The sequence below is a fragment of the Borostomias antarcticus genome (genome assembly GCF_949987555.1).
Source record: "Borostomias antarcticus genome assembly, chromosome: 22".
Lineage (NCBI taxonomy): Eukaryota > Metazoa > Chordata > Actinopteri > Stomiiformes > Stomiidae > Borostomias > Borostomias antarcticus.
The window spans coordinates 2,497,744-2,516,235 of record NC_140255.1 but is presented as its reverse complement, the minus strand read 5'-3'; the positions used below and the strand labels follow the sequence as shown (position 1 = coordinate 2,516,235).

The 18,492-nt window shown below is 41.7% G+C and overlaps 1 protein-coding gene across 1 annotated transcript in view; it reads right to left on the bottom strand.

The window, feature by feature from the left end:
• Window positions 1-2,089: 2,089 nt before the first annotated feature.
• Window positions 2,090-18,492, bottom strand: part of cplx1 (complexin 1) — a gene marked incomplete at both ends in the record, with an annotated part of 41,193 nt that continues 24,790 nt past the window's right edge. Inside the window, 2 exons of the mRNA XM_084455981.1 lie at window positions 2,090-2,287; window positions 9,447-9,622. Coding sequence (XP_084312107.1) covers window positions 2,090-2,287; window positions 9,447-9,622 — 374 coding nt within the window. The remainder of the gene's footprint in view (window positions 2,288-9,446; window positions 9,623-18,492) is intronic.

Genomic DNA, 18,492 nt, shown 5'->3' with positions numbered 1-18,492 from the left:
ATTCTGCATTTTCTTCAATTTCACATAGGGCTTTTTCTGTACATGGCAGGCTAGATAGCTATGACATTTACTTGGTCATGTGTTGTTTCGTACTATTTTTCTATATCGAGACTCATTACTTTACTGTAGTTAGTATTTTCAGGATGAATAAGTTGAAACTATTGTTTAGGCGACTCATCACGACATACAGTACAAACAACAAAGGCATCATCTCTACAACAATGTCCAAGACCCTATGGAACTAGTGCAGGCCTAATGGAATGTCAGAAATATTCGGAATGTTTGAAAAAGACACTGCTGCATACAAAAAGGAAAAAAGAAAATATTTGTGAGAGAGAATTAGGGAGTTAGCTAAGTATCCTGGTCCTAAACCTGGATGCTTTATAGCTTGTCCTTACTAAGACTTAATTTACACACATGCTTTGATACAAGAGGACAAACCTACAGTATACAATTTTTTTTCAATTGTGTACCCATCTTTCTTTCTATAGAAAAGACCCTCTTTGCATCTGAATAAGATTTCTGTGTTGTTCATCAGAAAAACAGCATTAAGTTTGATTTACTAATCCTGTCTTATCCTGCATTTTCCAGTTTAAAACAAATATTGTTTGAATGATAAACCAGTAAAAACATAAGGACCCACACTGGTTTATGTGATTTGCGACTAACTCCCTACAAACAAATCCTCCTCCTCTTTCCCTTCAACCCCATACCAATGTTTTTCTCAAACATTGCTGGACTATAAAGGCTTTGTTGTAACTAGTTGAACAACGCTGTGTCTTAACATTAACTAGCACACTATAATACAGTAAGCTGAAACAAAACATACTGTAACAATGAAGATTGTCTGTTATAGCTGATTTGGGATTGCACTCCCTTCAGTTAACCAACGGACACAGCACAACTTCATTTAGAATAATATATTGCACCATTGTCACTGTCTGTTCACATAAAATGTGTTCACATCATACTTGTGGTTGCAGATCATGTATGGACATCAAATAAAACTATATTTAGAAATGGGAATGAGAAGAGAAACACATAGCCCTCTACATCCAATCACATCAGCCTGATCCTCAAATCCTTCATTTAGAACCCAAGCTAATGTTAGACAGTTTTGAGGCATCATACAGAAATACTAGTGAACTCTATAAGTAATTTTGTCTAATTGTTTTGTGCTAATGTTTATTATCTCATGGAAGAACAGTTATGACTGTTCATGTGTAGCGAACATGGTTAGAGTGGTGTCCATGGAAACTGAAACCAAACTGAAACCCAGTTATTGCCTCAAAAATTAATGTACTTTACTTCATCATAACAAATGGAATGATATTTGTATATGTTCTGTACTTCACAAATGTTAAACAGCTGCATGCTTGAAAAACATTTCTTGTCAAATAAAGTCACCATTGCCTTTCTGCATTACAATATTGATACTAATACCAGTGATAATGTTCTCATTTATACCTATGAGTACATGGGGACAGAGAACCCAGGAATGAGTCATCTTAATGGAAAAGCAATAACATAGTATGTATTTATATACACTACATGTATTTCAATCAAGAACATAAGAACAAAATTCAATCAAATTTTGATATGATTCGGAGAATTTCTTAGAAGTTAAAATATGGCTTATACTCTTAGTTGTTTTTATACTGTACTGTATATTTCCTTTTACTCACATAAATTATTTTTATTTATTTTTTTATTTTAATTTTTTAACCAGAGGCTATTTACAAACAAAAACTGTTGATGATGGCTAATATCAGATCATATTCTAAGACCTGGATACCTTGAAAACCTGGCATGAGATTTATCTTCAAGTAAATGTATCAGATCAATGCAGATATTACATAGATTCAAGCATTGGGTCATGGTTTTACCGTTTCAATAACGGTGCCCGATCCAAGTGTAAAGAACTAGACACCAATCAGATACAGTAGTTTAACTTAAGGACAAATACTAGGGTACATTGCTCAAATCCTGGACTATTAGAACTATGGCTGGAGGAAGGGTAAGACAAGGTTGGGAGGGTTTTAGTGGACGGGGAGTAAGTTGCAGTAAGACGTCTAGCAATCTCATACTGTTACTTTTTATTGAACATATCAACAAGCGGGCCAGGGAGGAATTTCATCACCGTGTCAACGATGCTCTCTTCTTCCTCCTCTTCGTCTCCGCAGCCAGCCGGGACGGCCTTCTTGGGGCGAGTGAGGCTGCCCTCAGAGGCCTGTTCCATGGCAGCCTGGGCCTCAGCCTCCTTCTCCTCCTTCTTCTTAATGCCGTACTGTGAGAGCAAAAAACACACAAGCAAATTGTTGAAATTCTAATGATGTTTAAGTGTGGTTTTGTCAACTATGGTTCTGTCTGCTGATAGCAAACTGTAAAGTTGCACAATAAGACCGTGATAGCCGGTTAGCTAAAGCAGTGATTCCTGTAGCTATTTTGATGCTGCTGGTTCAACTTCTCTTTCTCAGGCATAAACAGAGGCTATCTCGCATTAGCAGCAAGAATAACAGCTACAGGAATCATTGTAACATTAGCTAGAGCTAACTGCCTTAGCCACCGATAGATACCATCTTCTTCTTCACGTCTTCAGTAAAAATGGTATAGTGGAAAAATTGTAGGGTATATCTTCTGTTCACTAGAAATCGCCATGAATTGTGGGTATTTTGTAGTGGACTATATAGTGAATTAAATTAACCATTGAGTTAATTTGGTTAACTCATTCGAACACTAGAAAAATATGTCAGATACACTATATAGTGCACTTTATAATGAATAGAGAACGGTTTCGAACACAACTAGAGACGGAACATCTTAGGAGGAGGGGGGAGGGACAGCCACTATAGCTATGAATTCTCTGAGCTGCAGGAGCATCTTACCTCTGTTGAATATCACGCTATAGTTTTAAATTGCCAGCCTCCAGTTTTGACAGTAACTGTGTATAGGCCACCCGAGCAATTTCCTACCTTCCTAGCAGATTTTTCTGAACTTGTGTCTATGATCCACACAAACTATGATAACATTATTATCATCATAGGCCAGGGATTTTATCAATCTCTTGAACCCCATGGATTTTAGTCAACATGTTACTGGATCTATTCATAATCAATGCTTCTGACCACTTCTGTATTTTCTTTACTGCATTGATACCCTAAGCTGAAATAAACACACTATGCTTTGTTAAGAAACGCTATCTGAACTCTGTAGCACCTGAAAATGTCAAAATAATGAACACAAATAGCGTAACAACGCAGGAAGTGGGGATTTCACATTAATGATCTAGTAACCACTGACAAATTGAGTGAAATTAAAAAAGGTTGTAGCTAAAAGCTCCATGGAGGAATAAGGAGAATATGCAAAAGAGCTGAGTGCACATGGAGGAAGACCAAGCTTCGGGTCCACCACAATATTCTTCAAGAACATCATTATGTAATGTTTAATAAGGCAATAAGAAATGCTAGGAGAGATCACTTCTCGAAATCAAAACAATTCCAGGGTGCCCTTTTCAATGACTGACAGCCTGAGAAATCCCGCCTCCTACACAGCTGTCAACATGTTCTCTACCTCAAAGTGTAAGGAATTTATAGCGTATTTCAGAGATATTACAAGATAACTGACATTACAGTAGGATGAATATCACCCAGTCATGACCAATTCCAACCTCACATTTTTAAGTACTGTAAAATTCTAGATTTTCTTTTATTCAAACAGTTAAATTACTTTTTAGATGCAAATTCCTTGATCGTTTTAAGTGTGGTTTTCGCTCTCATCATAGCACAGAGGCAGCACTGGTCAAGGTTGTGAACAACCTCAGAATCAACACTGAGTCCAAAAAGCTCTCTGTCCTAATCCTTCTAGACCTGAGCGCAGCTTTTGACATTGTAGATCATGATATCCTTGTTGGCAGACTGGGTCGGTCTCTCTGGCTCAGTCCTTGATTGGTTTAGGACCTATCTAACTGGCCAATTGTTTTTTGTCACCTTTGCTGATCACAGCTATAAAAAAAACACTTAATTGACATGTGGGGTCCCACAATGATCCATTCTAGGGCCCTTACTTTTCAGTCTATATGCTACCCCTTTGTGATGTCATTAAGAGGCACAATATTAGCTACCATAGTTATGCAGATGACACCCAGCTCTATATTTCTGTGACACCTGATGATTACAGAGCAGTTGACCACTTGGTATAATGTATTGCTCATGCAGTAGAAATGTATGGATGTCACTGAACTTCCTTCAGTTAAACCAGGACAAAATTATGCGTTGATCATTGGTGAAATTGAAAGGGAGAGACTATCTGGGCATTAAAAAAGACTGACACTGAACAGAACCAGGACCAGGTGGCGGGATTACATCTCCGCACTGGCCTGTGAGCGGCTAAAGATTCCCCAGGCAGAGCTGGTTTGATGCTGCCAGGGAAAGGGATGTATGGGGGCCCCCTGCTGGAACTGCTGCCTCCGCGACCCAACCCCAGATAAGCGGATGAAGATGGATGGATGGATGGATGGATGACACTGAACACCAAATGCCAGGTCAAAAGTCTAGGTGTCATATTTGAGTCTGATCTTAATTTTGAGGCCCATATTAAGAATGTGACAAGGACATCCTTTTATGCCTGAGAAACATTGCTAAGGTGAAACCTTTTCTCTCCCAGGCTGACACTGAAAGACTATTGCATGCTTTTATCACTAACACTCCTGTCTGGTCTTCCAAAGAAAGCTATTAGTCAACTTGAAATGATACTAAATGCTGCAGCACGAGTCTTCGCTAAGACCAGAAGAACACATCGCACCAATTTTACAATCACTGCACTGGTTTAGAATATATTTTAAGATTATTCTATTAGTTTATAAATCACTCCATAATCATGAACCTGAACATGTCAGACATATTTTTAAGATAATATACACCAAGTAGGTCCCTGAGGTCCTCTGGCACTGACTTTTTAATGATCCCTAGAGTCATGACCAAGAGACCTGGGGAGGCAGCCTTCAGTTTTTATGCTCCCAGCCTCTGGAATGCCTTGCCAGAAAACCTAAGAATGGTTGAATCTATGGGGACTTTTAAGCGAGATCGTGTCATACCTTTTTAATCTCACTTTTATCATGTAGCTGTACTTATGTTATAATAAAATCTTCTCAATCTTAAACTTTTTCACTGTTTCTTTTAAACTTCCTTTTTCATGTCTTGACTTGTTTTATTGTTCTGTGTACCATACACTATGAACCAAGTTTTTATTTACCTTTTCTTATTCTGTAAAGCACTGTGTGCTACATTTACTTGTATGAACATGTGCTATATAAATAAACTTGACTTGATTTGACTTGACAAGACTTGACTTGAAGAAACATTACTTGAAACATTACTGCATCTATGAATGTGTGTGTGTGCCTGTGTGTGGATATTGATTCTTCTGTTTGTGAAGGTAGAAGTTTAACTGCACTGAAATATCCTATATTTGGCACGCCAAGACACTTAATATCACTTCAATCACAAATCAATCACTTTATGTATCTGCTAGTGAGTAAACTGGCACTCTACCTGCTATATTGACATCAATTAATAGCGAAACCAAAACCTTAATGTCTCATTATCTTTATTCAAAGTATATGTTCTTCATGGATAAAAAATAATATTAAAAGTAAGATGAATATTAGTAGGAATATCAGTCGCAGAGACTTGATTTAATATGATAAAACAACACTAATTTTTATGTCCGACGTCTCATGAAAACAACTCTGATTTTACCTATGATACTTCTTGCTTCTTGAATACTATTTGGGAGAGCAATACTCTGGGAACAGATTCAGCGTAATATTAATCATACAATCTCACAAAATACATGTTAAAGGACGAGACCAATTAACATTTCCGTCAACAATATAAGGTCAACCAAGCAATTTAGGGTGATCGGGCGGCCATTTTGGATCTGTAACTCTGTTTGCTCATGCAGGGTTAGTGCCGGGTGATGAGGAAGCGAGTGTGGCTCCACAGCGGGAGCCGGTGGCCTGCCTCGCTGCCTGGGAGACAGTTGATCCTGGGGTGGAGAAGCAGAAAATTGGAGGGACTCTCTTGTGACCCCTTCACTGCTCTCCCGAGCATGCTAATGTGATTCTGTGGAAATAAATATCTTTGAGGATGACAGTACCTGTCACCCCTTAGCCAGAGTGGAAAGGCTATGTGAACAGAGAGTACATAGTGTGTGCTTGTGTGTATGTGTGTGTGAACAATGTTGCACATTCAATAAAAGAATGAACAAGCTTTTACGTGCATTTAACATTCAAACTGTATGTGGATTGAGTGATATAAAATCTTAACATGACATTTTGCTGTTATCCTTACATACAGTACTATACAGTGGGCCTACCACAAACATACAGTTCTCATCAGGAAAATATGTATTCTTTTGCACTGTCGGGATTTTAGCTTTCAGACTTTAAAAGTTTTTAATGTTTTTAACGAGTTTGAGTGAGCTGTGATGGTACTAATCTTGCGTCGAAAAAGGGAAGTATTCATAGAGAGGAATGAATGGAAGCTTTGGGGTGTTGAATTATGGAAAGTGCAGACTACGGAGGGACTTTGCTTTGGCTGTCTTCACTTCTACTGGCACAGCCTTTTGTTAGCACAACCATGAGAGAGAGAGAGAGAGAGAGAGAGAGAGAGAGAGAGAGAGAAAGGGCAAGAGGTACAGCAAACACAAGAAAGCTACTTTGAAATAAAATACTCCAGAGACTCTGATTTCTCTATCTGTACCATGACCACCAGTTAATACATGTTTATAGCAGTGGATATTATATATATAATATAATATCCAAAGCACACAACATGTGCGTCAAGCCACGGGCCAACACCCTGGAAAGTAGACTTTGAAGTCGATTTGTGTGCAGCTGATGCTTCGCTGCAACTGGTACAAAACATTGGGATTATAATTAAGTTGTGTAATGTTGTGGAACATTCATTTGACGCTTGCCACATGCTTTGGGTTTCAGTGTCTTGGTGCAGGATAGTCTCAAAACGTGGGCTATGTTTCCTGGGAGAAAACGTGCTGTGAAAGGATGGGGAAGGATGAAACCAGTCTTCTGTACTGCGCGTTCACAGCCCTGGATTTGCATATTTTGTCCCACCGTCTCCAACACACACACCAGCTGTGGAGATTACTTCAGAGATTACTTTCAGCATAATAGGTGTGCTCACATTTTGGTTTCTATATTCTTTACACAACAAATCTGTTGATATTACAGCTGATATGTGTGGGGTAACGTGTCGGGATCACCACCTACTGTACAACAACTCAACTTCCCCATCAATTGCTGTGCCAAGAGAGAGGGATGAGAGGAATGTAGCGTTTGATTGGTGGAGAGCGAACCCTGTGGGGTCTCATCTACTGCAGGATTAAGTTGAGCTTCACAACGTGACTGAAATTCTGGAGCCCCAATCCCTCCCTGCTTGTTGTTCTCCAGCATGCATGGAGCCTAAGCGAAAGCTACAGTATGGATCCAGTGATTCTGGCAAGCTCGGAACGACTCTTGTGTATTCATGTAAGCAGCCGGTAATGCTCGGCAGGAAACAAAAGGAACCATGTTCTCTCATTGCTCACATCTCAAATTTCATGAGAGGCCCATGTGAAAAATATCAAAGCTGTACTCCAAGATATCGATGGTAAAACCACTGCAGCTGCATCGAGGCCCAGAAGCTGTCAGGGGAAAAAATGTTTTTTTCTGCCTATTTATTGTAGGTGGGCCCTCTCGTGAATTGACTGGTTCACGCAGTATTCAAAGTAACCAAGTAACAATGCTGAATTAATTTGTCTGTCCAATGACAGTGCTCCCTTGCGTGGATGGCGTCAACTGTTTCTTACCCTCAAAGGTTTTAGCGAGTGTTCGACAAATGAGAAAAGTTAAAGTTAGCAAAATAATGTATAGCAAGCCCAAACAAAAAAGTGGCACCCACAAGAAGAAGGATAAAAGAAAACAGGATGAGTGTACTGCTAAACTGAGGAAATTAGATAGATTAGACTCATAATACCCAATTACTGTCATCGGATGCTAACGTTGACGTGTAACCGGAGCCCGGAGGCTAACTATAGCTTACCATTGCCATAATACCATCTAGCTCCACTAGAAAGACTCAGTGGATTGGCTATACTCTCAATAGAGAACACACAGGAATTTGGATCTGAGCAATCTGTTAATGACTTTGCTGAGCGCAAGGCCCGTAGGATGGATCTAATGGATGAGCGCAAGGCCCGTAGGATGGATCTAATGGATGAGCGCAAGGCCCGTAGGATGGATCTAATGGATGAGCGCAAGGCCCGTAGGATGGATCTAATGGATGAGCGCAGGGCCCGTAGGATGGATCTAATGGATGAGCGCAGGGCCCGTAGGATGGATCTAATGGATGAGCGCAAGGCCTCTAGGATGGATCTAATGGATGAGCACAGGGCCCGTAGGATGGATCTAATGGATGAGCGCAGGGCCTGTAGGATGGATCTAATGGATGAGCGCAGGGCCTGTAGGATGGATCTAATGGATGAGCGCAAGGCCTGTAGGATGGATCTAATGGATGAGAGCAGGGCCTGTAGGATGGATCTAATGGATGAGCGCAGGGCCTGTAGGATGGATCTAATGGATGAGCGCAGGGCCTGTAGGATGGATCTAATGGATGAGCGCAGGGCCTGTAGGATGGATCTAATGGATGAGCACAGGGCCTGTAGGATGGATCTAATGGATGAGCGCAGGGCCTGTAGGATGGATCTAATGGATGAGCACAGGGCCTGTAGGATGGATCTAATGGATGAGCGCAAGGCCTGTAGGATGGATCTAATGGATGAGCGCAGGGCCTGTAGGATGGATCTAATGGATGAGCGCAGGGCCTGTAGGATGGATCTAATGGATGAGCGCAGGGCCTGTAGGATGGATCTAATGGATGAGCGCAGGGCCTGTAGGATGGATCTAATGGATGAGCGCAGGACCTGTAGGATGGATCTAATGGATGAGCGCAGGGCCTGTAGGATGGATCTAATGGATGAGCGCAGGACCTGTAGGATGGATCTAATGGATGAGCGCAGGGCCTGTAGGATGGATCTAATGGATGAGCGCAGGGCCTGTAGGATGGATCTAATGGATGAGCGCAGGGCCTGTAGGATGCAGGTTTCTCTTTGTTATGGAGTGGGATCAGGGGCATGAAAAAATATTTGCACTGAGGCCAATAACAATTATATTACACCACTGACCATAATTGTAAACCAAGTCTTAAACACACACACACACACACACACACACGCACACACACACACACACACACAGACACACACACACACACACACACACACACACACACACACACACAGTCAGTTGCATGCGAGTACTAAACAGGCCACCAGATTTACTCTATTTACATACCATTCATCATTCAACATGGTGGCTATTTTTACAGTACCTTGTCCCTGATGCCCTGTCTGATGTTTTCTCTCTCTGCTTCCATTTTTGCATATTTGGCCTTCCTCTCGTCCTCCTGCTGCCTCAACGCTTCTTGTCGTTCCTCCTCTTTTTTCTCTGCATCAGGGTCCTTCTCTTCTTCCCCACCCAGCATTTTCCCCATGTCTTTGGTGGCTCCTTTTGAGAAGAGAGATAAAAAAAACAACCAAAAGTCATAACATGCATTAGTCTGTCATGAGGAAATCCGAAGATGGAATTCAAACAATCACTGAGAATATATACCCATGATGCACATTTAGAAATGCGTTCATATTTGCATTTCCTTTGCTTCTGCCCTCTTCATCTGCGATATGCTACTGTGTAAGTCTAAAACACCTCTGAAAGTGAGGAGCAGAAGCAGCCATGTTTGCGACTGAGCCTCAGTATCACACTACAGAGAGAACAAGTGGTGAATGACACAGACACAAACTTAGATCAAAGACCCTGCCATGAATTATTTCAAAGTCCTTTTGATGAGAGCTTTTGTGTCTGTCTATCTCTCACGGAGGCTCACACGGCAGACACAGCTGTTCCAAATGGACTGTGGGTCAGGACATGAGAACAAAGGGCTTTATTACGGCTCAGAGTTCTATTGTAGGATTTGGAAATGGTTGATAATCAGCAGATAGTAGGTCTCATCCAGCTACCGATCTCTCCCCTGGCAGAGTTTTTGAGATACCCCAGAGCGAGAGAGAACAGACAGATACAGTATGCTCCGGTAAATGACATCTGAATGGTATTGTGGGAAAATGGACTGTGGCCACTTGGTACTTGGGGATGGAGAGTAGAAACAGCCTTGGAAGAACGGCAAAAGATCTACTGAAAAGGCATTTACCCTGAGAGAGATCTGGCTTATGAAAAGCACTAGCTATGCAATGCTGGACATTGCATACAGTGAGAGCTGTGGGATGAGAAGGAAGGGGATAATGAATAGTGTTCAGTCAAAATGTAACAGTGACAGATGTTTTTTTTGAATTTGAGAGCAGAGAGGTTCTCTTGTAGTTAATTCAATGCAGAAAACTGTGGGATTGGACCGCCAGCCTACATTCCAGACACAAGCAACGTCACACAGCTACAATCGCATCTGTAACATTCTGTTGTTTTTTACCCTTGAGTTATTGTGCTTCACAACTTTTTACACATTTACCCATAATCATGATGACGTTGATTAGCCTGCATAAGTGACGCTGTGGCAGATGCTGGTGGCATAATACGAATAAATGACAAGCAGAATCTCATCAGAAATATCATGCAGAATGAGCTCAAACCACATTCTCCAAATGCAATAGCTCAATATTGCTGTAGCTCAGTTGCTCAGACTTCATTTGGGTGCAGCACTAGCTACCACAACGAGAGGAGCTCCATGCTAAGTAGAACACCCAGTACATGTAAGCTCCCAGATGACTAGTCAGTGTTTTGATGGCAAAAGTGGAAGCCGGTTTGAGATGTGTGCTGCTCCAGTGTGCATTCACACCCCAGTGAGGTCTGCCATGTTCATGCATAAGAGAGTGTGTTTTTCATTCAGAGGTTTCACCCCTCTACTCTTACAGCTGGAGGCGCACCGCCAAACGCCCTGTGACACTTGCTCGGCCCCAACTCACTGGAATTGATCTTAATGAGGACTGGGACTCGCCAGGAGCATGATACAAACGCTCAAAAGTCCAACCATCCTTTCCCTCTGTTTGCCTGGCTTCCACATTCGCCACTAGCTCCTCTGTCTTATTCCAGTGTGCACACAGATCTGACAAGCCAGATCTCTCCAGAGGAGAAAAGCAGAGACACGACCATCTGGATTACACCAGAAACTGACAAGTCACCCGTGGTGACCTGTCGGTCGCTGGCTGCTCTCCACCTGTGTGTCCTGCAGTGGGAAAGAGAGAGCGTCATCCCTCCTGATGTTGAGAAGAGGTGCGCTAATTAATAAACTTGCTTTGTCTGCCGGGCGTTTCATTAGCAAGTCAGCGCAGCAAACAAAGTCACTAGGCCGTGCGAACATCTCACAAAGGGTCCATCTCTGAGGCTTTGTGCAACACCATTGTATGTATGTTTCTCACCAGGCACTTTTCAGCGACTACAGCTTACTGTGTATTATGTCCAGTTTGTTCACATTACATTAGCCACAGGTCGAAAGACTGCACGGAATGGAGTTGAACCTTAGGTCGAAGATGCCGTTCAGTGGTAATATATTTGATGTACTGTAGCCTATATAAATATATTCTAGAGAACGCTGACTCATTGCAGGATGATCCTGAGCAATAATATAAATATGCTACTGCATCAAGGGGGTCATTCATTCAGACTGCGCTGCACTGCTACTTCATACTTGGTAAGAATATACAGTAGTAAGTATTTTCCTGTCTAAACAATTTCTTAAATCTTCTTTCCAGGGTAGTTGGCACTGTCAGCGTTACTGTAGCTCTGCTGCTGACCTGAGGTGATACAGCAGATGCACAGTCATTCGGTTTTCAGAGCAAACTAAATTCAAATTTCTCACATGGCAACAAGTTTGTGTCCATGTTTTCTCCGGATGTGCACAAATATGTTCACACAGCATACTGTACATCAAACAATATGAAGCTTATAAAAACTAATGAGTGTATGAATAATTTGTATCATGGTTTGCACCTGTACCACGTCTGAAATTGGAACACCAAGGAATCTAGCCAATGGGCATCGCAGAAACCAACATACTGTACTAACTAAAACCTGGGCCAGATGGTCTGGTCAAGGAACAGACCCATATCCCCATCCCTATTGGCAATCTCTACATAAAACACACCAAGGCGCTGGTTGATTAACAATAACAGTGCACTCTCACGCCCATGAAATTCTCTCTAGCCTAGGCCTACATGAAGTGCATAATAGAGGACAAACCACTGTATCTCCACGGCCATGGATCCCCTGCTCTACTTGCCTGTTGTATTGTCAACAGCATCTCTATCAGAGCACCTCCTCATTGTGGACCCCTGTGTGTTTTATTATCTGTTTTTAATTAATGCCATTTTAACGTCATATTTCTCACATTGCACCACACGGCTAATCTCGGCTCTCGAGGCTAATTAGCTCGTCTGATTTTGACAAAGTTACCGTGTAGTGGCATGAGACAGCCGACGTCCCAGAAGTGTTAGCGTTACCAAATCGCTGCCAGCTGTGTGGTCTAAATTCTAACATTTGCCTTCCACTGGTTTCGCTTTGCTGCTGACACTAAGAGGAGTGTCAGTGTTGGCAAGCTAGCTAAAACTGCTAATGCAACAAAGCGGAAAAGGGTTCTCCTAAAGTCAATTTAGACCCAAAGGGCAATATCAGCAGAGAACATGTGGATAAGTGTGCATAACATTAAAATAGTTTGAGGAGGAAAGAGTCAGGGAGAACTGGAGGTCAGGAATAGTGAGGTCACGTGGAAGCTTAATGTGTGCAGTGTTGTAGGCATGCAGTTGAGTTGGAGTGGATGACTTTGACATAAAAAGGGGAGGAAATGTAATACTTGACAGGATATGTGTGCATGTGTGTGTGCGTATCCACTTTTACTCTAGGTGTGTGGATGTAGCCCAATGTGGATGTTACTTGAACAAGAACAAAATGTACTGTACCATTCTTGACAGTATGCAGTTTGTGTGTTTGGATGCCTGTGTGTACAGTGTGTGTGTGTGTGTGTGTGAGAGAGAGAGAGAGAGAGAGAGAGAGAGAGAGAAGGTCGCCTGCTCCTCTCTGAAGGACTGGGGGGCAGCGTTGGACCAGTGTTCCCTGTGGTGGCCAGTCACGTGACCCGGGCGAGAGCGAGCGAGCAGCGGGACCAGCTCAAGGACTCTGTGTTCCTTCGTCTCCATCTGTCACACGTCCGCGCTGCAACATCCACCACCAGCAGCACCAACCCAACCCCCCGATGAGCGGCTCTCTTCATCATCATTAACCTCCGCCCCTAGGCCAGGCAGGGGGGCGGACACCCACACAAATGAGCTGGGAAAGACTGAGCCTCTATTAACTGATGGGAAAACAGTACATGGTAGATGGAGGAGGTAGTGGGGGGGGGGCTGTTAGAAAATAATATGGGGCATCTGGTGCTGAGTATTTGACAAACCACAGACTCCTCCCCCCTTTACATCCTCAATGATGCCCCTGAATGACACACTACAGTGGGTGACGTGTGATTTTTCCCTCTAGATTGGGTGCGTTTTTTTTACCTTCCATCTTAAGATCCCTTAAAGCTATTTTCCTCTCTCCCCTTCCTATACTCATGGCAGTGAGGGGTGAGCAGGGAGTAACTAATGGTCCAATCTGGCGTTCTATCTATCATTCCGGGGGGGAAGGGTGAGAGTGCCCCAATGGCTGAGGGATGTGGCCTGCTGACAGACTGGAGATGAGGCTTAGGGGTGGTTGGGGGGGGGGGGGGGGGTTATGTGTTGGAGATACAGGGGTAGGAGCTGAGGTATAGATACCCAATGTCTAAGTAAATGAGCCAGGGTAGATGGGGTGCAGAGGTAGGAGGTACATCATTATAGCATTAAATCACTCATTCTCTGCCATTGTTACTGGAAGGCAGTCTCTCAGTGTGGAGACGAGCTAACGGGGACAGGGTGCATTTAATGCCCTCAGACCGAGGACCTCTCTGAATGCTGGCCAGGCATTCAAAATCCACACTGCAAGCAGAAGTCACCTCATAACTTTAGTGAGACTATGCAGTTCTGTAAAAGTCATTACTCTTGTGTAGCTGCCCCCCCCCCTTTCCCTCTCATTGTAATTGCCTTGTACTGTATTTTGTATGTCATAATTGTCGTATTGCATTTTGTATCGCTCTTTCTTCCTTTTTATCTGTTATTTGTATTGTGAAGCGCTTTGTTAGGAAGCATGAAGGCGGCGCTACGCCCGACAGCAGCCAGCCACTCTCCAATTCCTGGCGTTTCTTGTTAATCTGTTCGTTTGCAGTCCTTTGTTTTTGTTTGTCTCCCTTTGTACCTGGGCTGTGCCCCGGGCTGATGTAACAGTTGGTTGGGGGGCGCATTATAAATAAAAAATAAATAACATAACAAGTAACGGAGAGCGGAGCAGTGAGTGAACAGCAGTCCACCATGCAGAGGACAGAGAGACACTTTAGTGCCATTAAACATTTTCTGTCACTTTGAGAGCTTTCTGTCTGAAACAAAAACAGATCTTCAGTTTGGAGATGATGTATTGAGATTAGGGCTGTCACAATATCAACATTTTTACAATACGATTATCATGGCAAAAAATATCACGATAACGATATCACAATATCTACAGCAATTGTTACAAAGAACAATGGACCTCATTCCTGAACGCAGTTAAGAAGAAGTTAAAGGACAATGCTCGTTTTTGACAACCTGGACCTTATTTACGACATATTATAAGAGGCTTGACTCACCGAGATCACTTTGGTGTAGTTCGGAGGCATGTAGAAGAAATTTAAAATCCAGCGCGAGCCAAGTATATCCATGTAATGGCGGTGGACGGGGCACTGAGAATGCAGTTTCTAAAAATCTATTTTCGGCCGCTAAACGGTTGTTTTCATCAATCTGATTTTATGAATCGACAGTTGTGATTCCCCAAAGCGAGGCCTTGTTGTGGTTTTCAAATACGTGGTCTTTAGCCTCTGTTATATGATCTTTAAACGCCTTTCCCCACTTGCTCCAGCACGCATGCACACAGCGCGCAGAGGGACTATTTTCTCCGTCTCCTCACCCTCCTTTCAAGGAGCTCTTCGTCCGTATACTCTGGCTCAAAACGATATGGACGTCCATCATATTCTAATTCATTTTCTAGATCCTCTAAATCTGACAAATATTCAGCCATATTGCACACAATATTCTAGGCACCAAAAATCCGATCGTAGCCTACAGACGGAGAATAGCCAGTCTGCGCGCTGGCCTGTGCGCATGCGTGCTGGAGCAAGTGGGGAAAGGCGTTTAAAACGCCACAACAAGGCCTCGCCTTGAACATCAATCATGTCAATTGGGAACGTCTCAACTTTTTCCGCGCTGTCTGGGGATTCTGTGTGCACACGACCCTGTAGTAAGGGGCTGGCGGGGCGTTATGTATGCAAATCCAGGTGTACGAGAACGCGCATTCAACTTAAGAAGGGGAGCACAGCTGTGAACACTTTGGCGGTTTAGGAACACATTTCCACCCATTCATGAATCCGGCGGGGATCTTTCTTAGGGTTGGTCTTACAAAGTTCGTAAGAAGACATTTAAGAAGACACTTAAGAAAATGTTCAGGAATGAGGACCAATGTGATCACATAAAATGCATCTTAAACTTTATTTTGCTCCATTATTTTCTATTCAAAAACTGTGAAAACTGATTACAATGAATTTAATCTTTTTTTAATTCACATTAGTATTTCATTTTAATATGTCAGTTGTTGTTAAAGGAGTAGTAAAGGCAAAATGCATGTTAAGCCCTGGTTACTTATGATCATATACAATGGTTCAGATCAAAACGTTGACAAAACTAGTACTTTTGAGAAAGTCTGATAATTGCTCTACCACCGTTTTGGTCATACAATGGATGTGGGTGGGCATCTTGAAAAATCATTCAAGTTAAACTCAATTTCAAACACAAGAAACTCACCGAGGTGTTAGTTGGCGTTCTGACATATAATTCACCATAAAGTAAGATTCTAGTTCATCTGGAAAGGCTTTTTTAAATATTTGGCATAGAACTATTTAGTTCTATGATTTCGCAGCACATATGTGTGTAAACCTCCGCAAACTAGGTAGCCTAGCTATGGAGGACCAAACCTGTCAAAATTTAAAAAAAAAAAAATACATAAATAAATAAATGACTCAACAAATGACCAATAAATAAATGAATTAATAAATATGCACAAAAATAAATAAATGAATGAATAAATGCATGCAGTAATGTGTAAATAAATACATTAAATTTGATATAAATGTATACAATTATATATTTATTTATTGTTTGATTCATTATTTATTGCATTTATTTCCATATTCATTTATTTCCATATTCTTTTCCACATTTATTTATTCTTTGTTTGCTTGCTACTTATATGCTAGGGGGGCGTGGTTTTCATATCCAGGCATTAGTAGCCAAACCTAACCTGGGCCCTGTACTACGAAACAGGATTACGGGGGTTAGCGTGATAACTTCAGGTTCAAGCCTGGTTTATCCGTACTACGAAGGTGTCACTTTTCACCGTGCTATATCGCCATGGTAACATGCTATTTTGACAGGTTTGGTCCTCCATACCTAGCAACATAAACAATAGCTACCATAAGTAGTTCCGCTTCCTGAATCCCCTCTGCGGATTGATCTACACATCTACAACGGTCGCTTCAATAGTCAATGGATTTCATAAAATGATCAATAAAACCCTACAGGATTCATACTTTGCGGCGAATTTGATGTCGGAACACCAACGGACACCAATTACCCCCTCGGTGAGCTTCTTGTCTTTGAAATTGAGAGTTTAACATGTTTTAGAAAGATTTTTCAAGGTGCCCACCCACATCCATTGTACAGTATGACCAAAACGGTGGTAGAGCAATTATCAGACTTTCTCAAAAGTGCTAGTTTTGTCAACGTTTTGATCTGAACCATTGTATATGATCAAAGGTAACCTTAAAACAAGGCTAAACATGCATTTTCCCTTAACTACTCCTTTAAATATGATATATCATGGACTGGATTATTTACCCAATTTCAGTATTTTCATTTTAAAAATCACGAAAATCACGATATATTGGTATATCGCGACACCCTTAATGGAGATGATGGTTCATTCCATCTGAATGAGATGCAGCCTTTGGTGCTGAAACAGCAGAAGTTGAAGGGCACTTGTACTTCCATGGCACAGTACACACAGTGCTGTTTTCTTCATGGTGGTGACAGTATAATGTCTTGTTAAATGTGTTGCAAAGATTTTGTCTCTGCACATTCATTCTTAAGGTGTGAGTTACACGTCGTTCTTCCACTGCTTCAAGGCTCTTGAAGGGCAGACATGAAACCTTCAGATCCCTTAGCAGTCATTTTAGATCCGGAGTCTAAAAATAACCAGCCATTTTGCCCACAGGGGGCAATGAGATGATAGTTAAACATTAAACGCTTTTATGAGAGAACTTACTGACATAACATAGAGCTCAACTACATTCTCCTTCAAGGAGAAATCTGAAAGCCTTGATATTCAGGTGGAAGAAAGCAGAATCAGCATTTCACTTTAACAGTTCATCACCAAACTCAGACACAGAGTAGTAGCCATGGCATGTCTTCTGCAAAAGCCAGCACATTAACTCATTTTGAATGAATACGGCTCCAAAAATAGGTTTCTGATATTGCTAAGGTCTGATTCGCCTGTCTGAACTACAGTTGTTTGTGGTTCAACAGGTTTAACAGTCATTAGACCAAGCTCATTAAGTAATTTGTACATGGTGTCAAACTCCATCTGCCCCCAGAATTCAGCTGTCAATTAAAACATCTATTCAGCTGGGGTCATCTGAATGTCACTAGTTAGAACCACCCACACCAATCAATTAATGCATTAAATTGTTCCCGTGGTCATGCAGCTAAATAGCAAATTATTCTGGACCTAATTATAATTTCCTTGTGCTGTTGCACAGTGATGGTGTATGATGCTTCTATTCACAGTTTTTACAGGTGTTATGGTTAAAAGCTATTGGTTGATGTCAATCTACGGATATTTCCATCCAACTGGGTTTATCCTGTTCTCATGAATAATCTGTTCAGATTGGAATGCATGGTAAAGAGAAGGGTTTTAATTGGCATACATATAATAATAACAATAATAATAATAATAATAATAATTATTATTATTATTATACACTTTATTTGTATAGCAACTTTCCTACAAATAACTGCAGCTCAAAGTGAGAGTATGCATGCACAGAGTGCTTCACATAAAAATAGACATAAAATAAACCAAAACAGAAAAATAAGATGGAAGATAGAACAGAAATCTAACCTTACCGTAGGTTACTTCGCCGTGCAAAGCGACAGGTCAACAAAAGC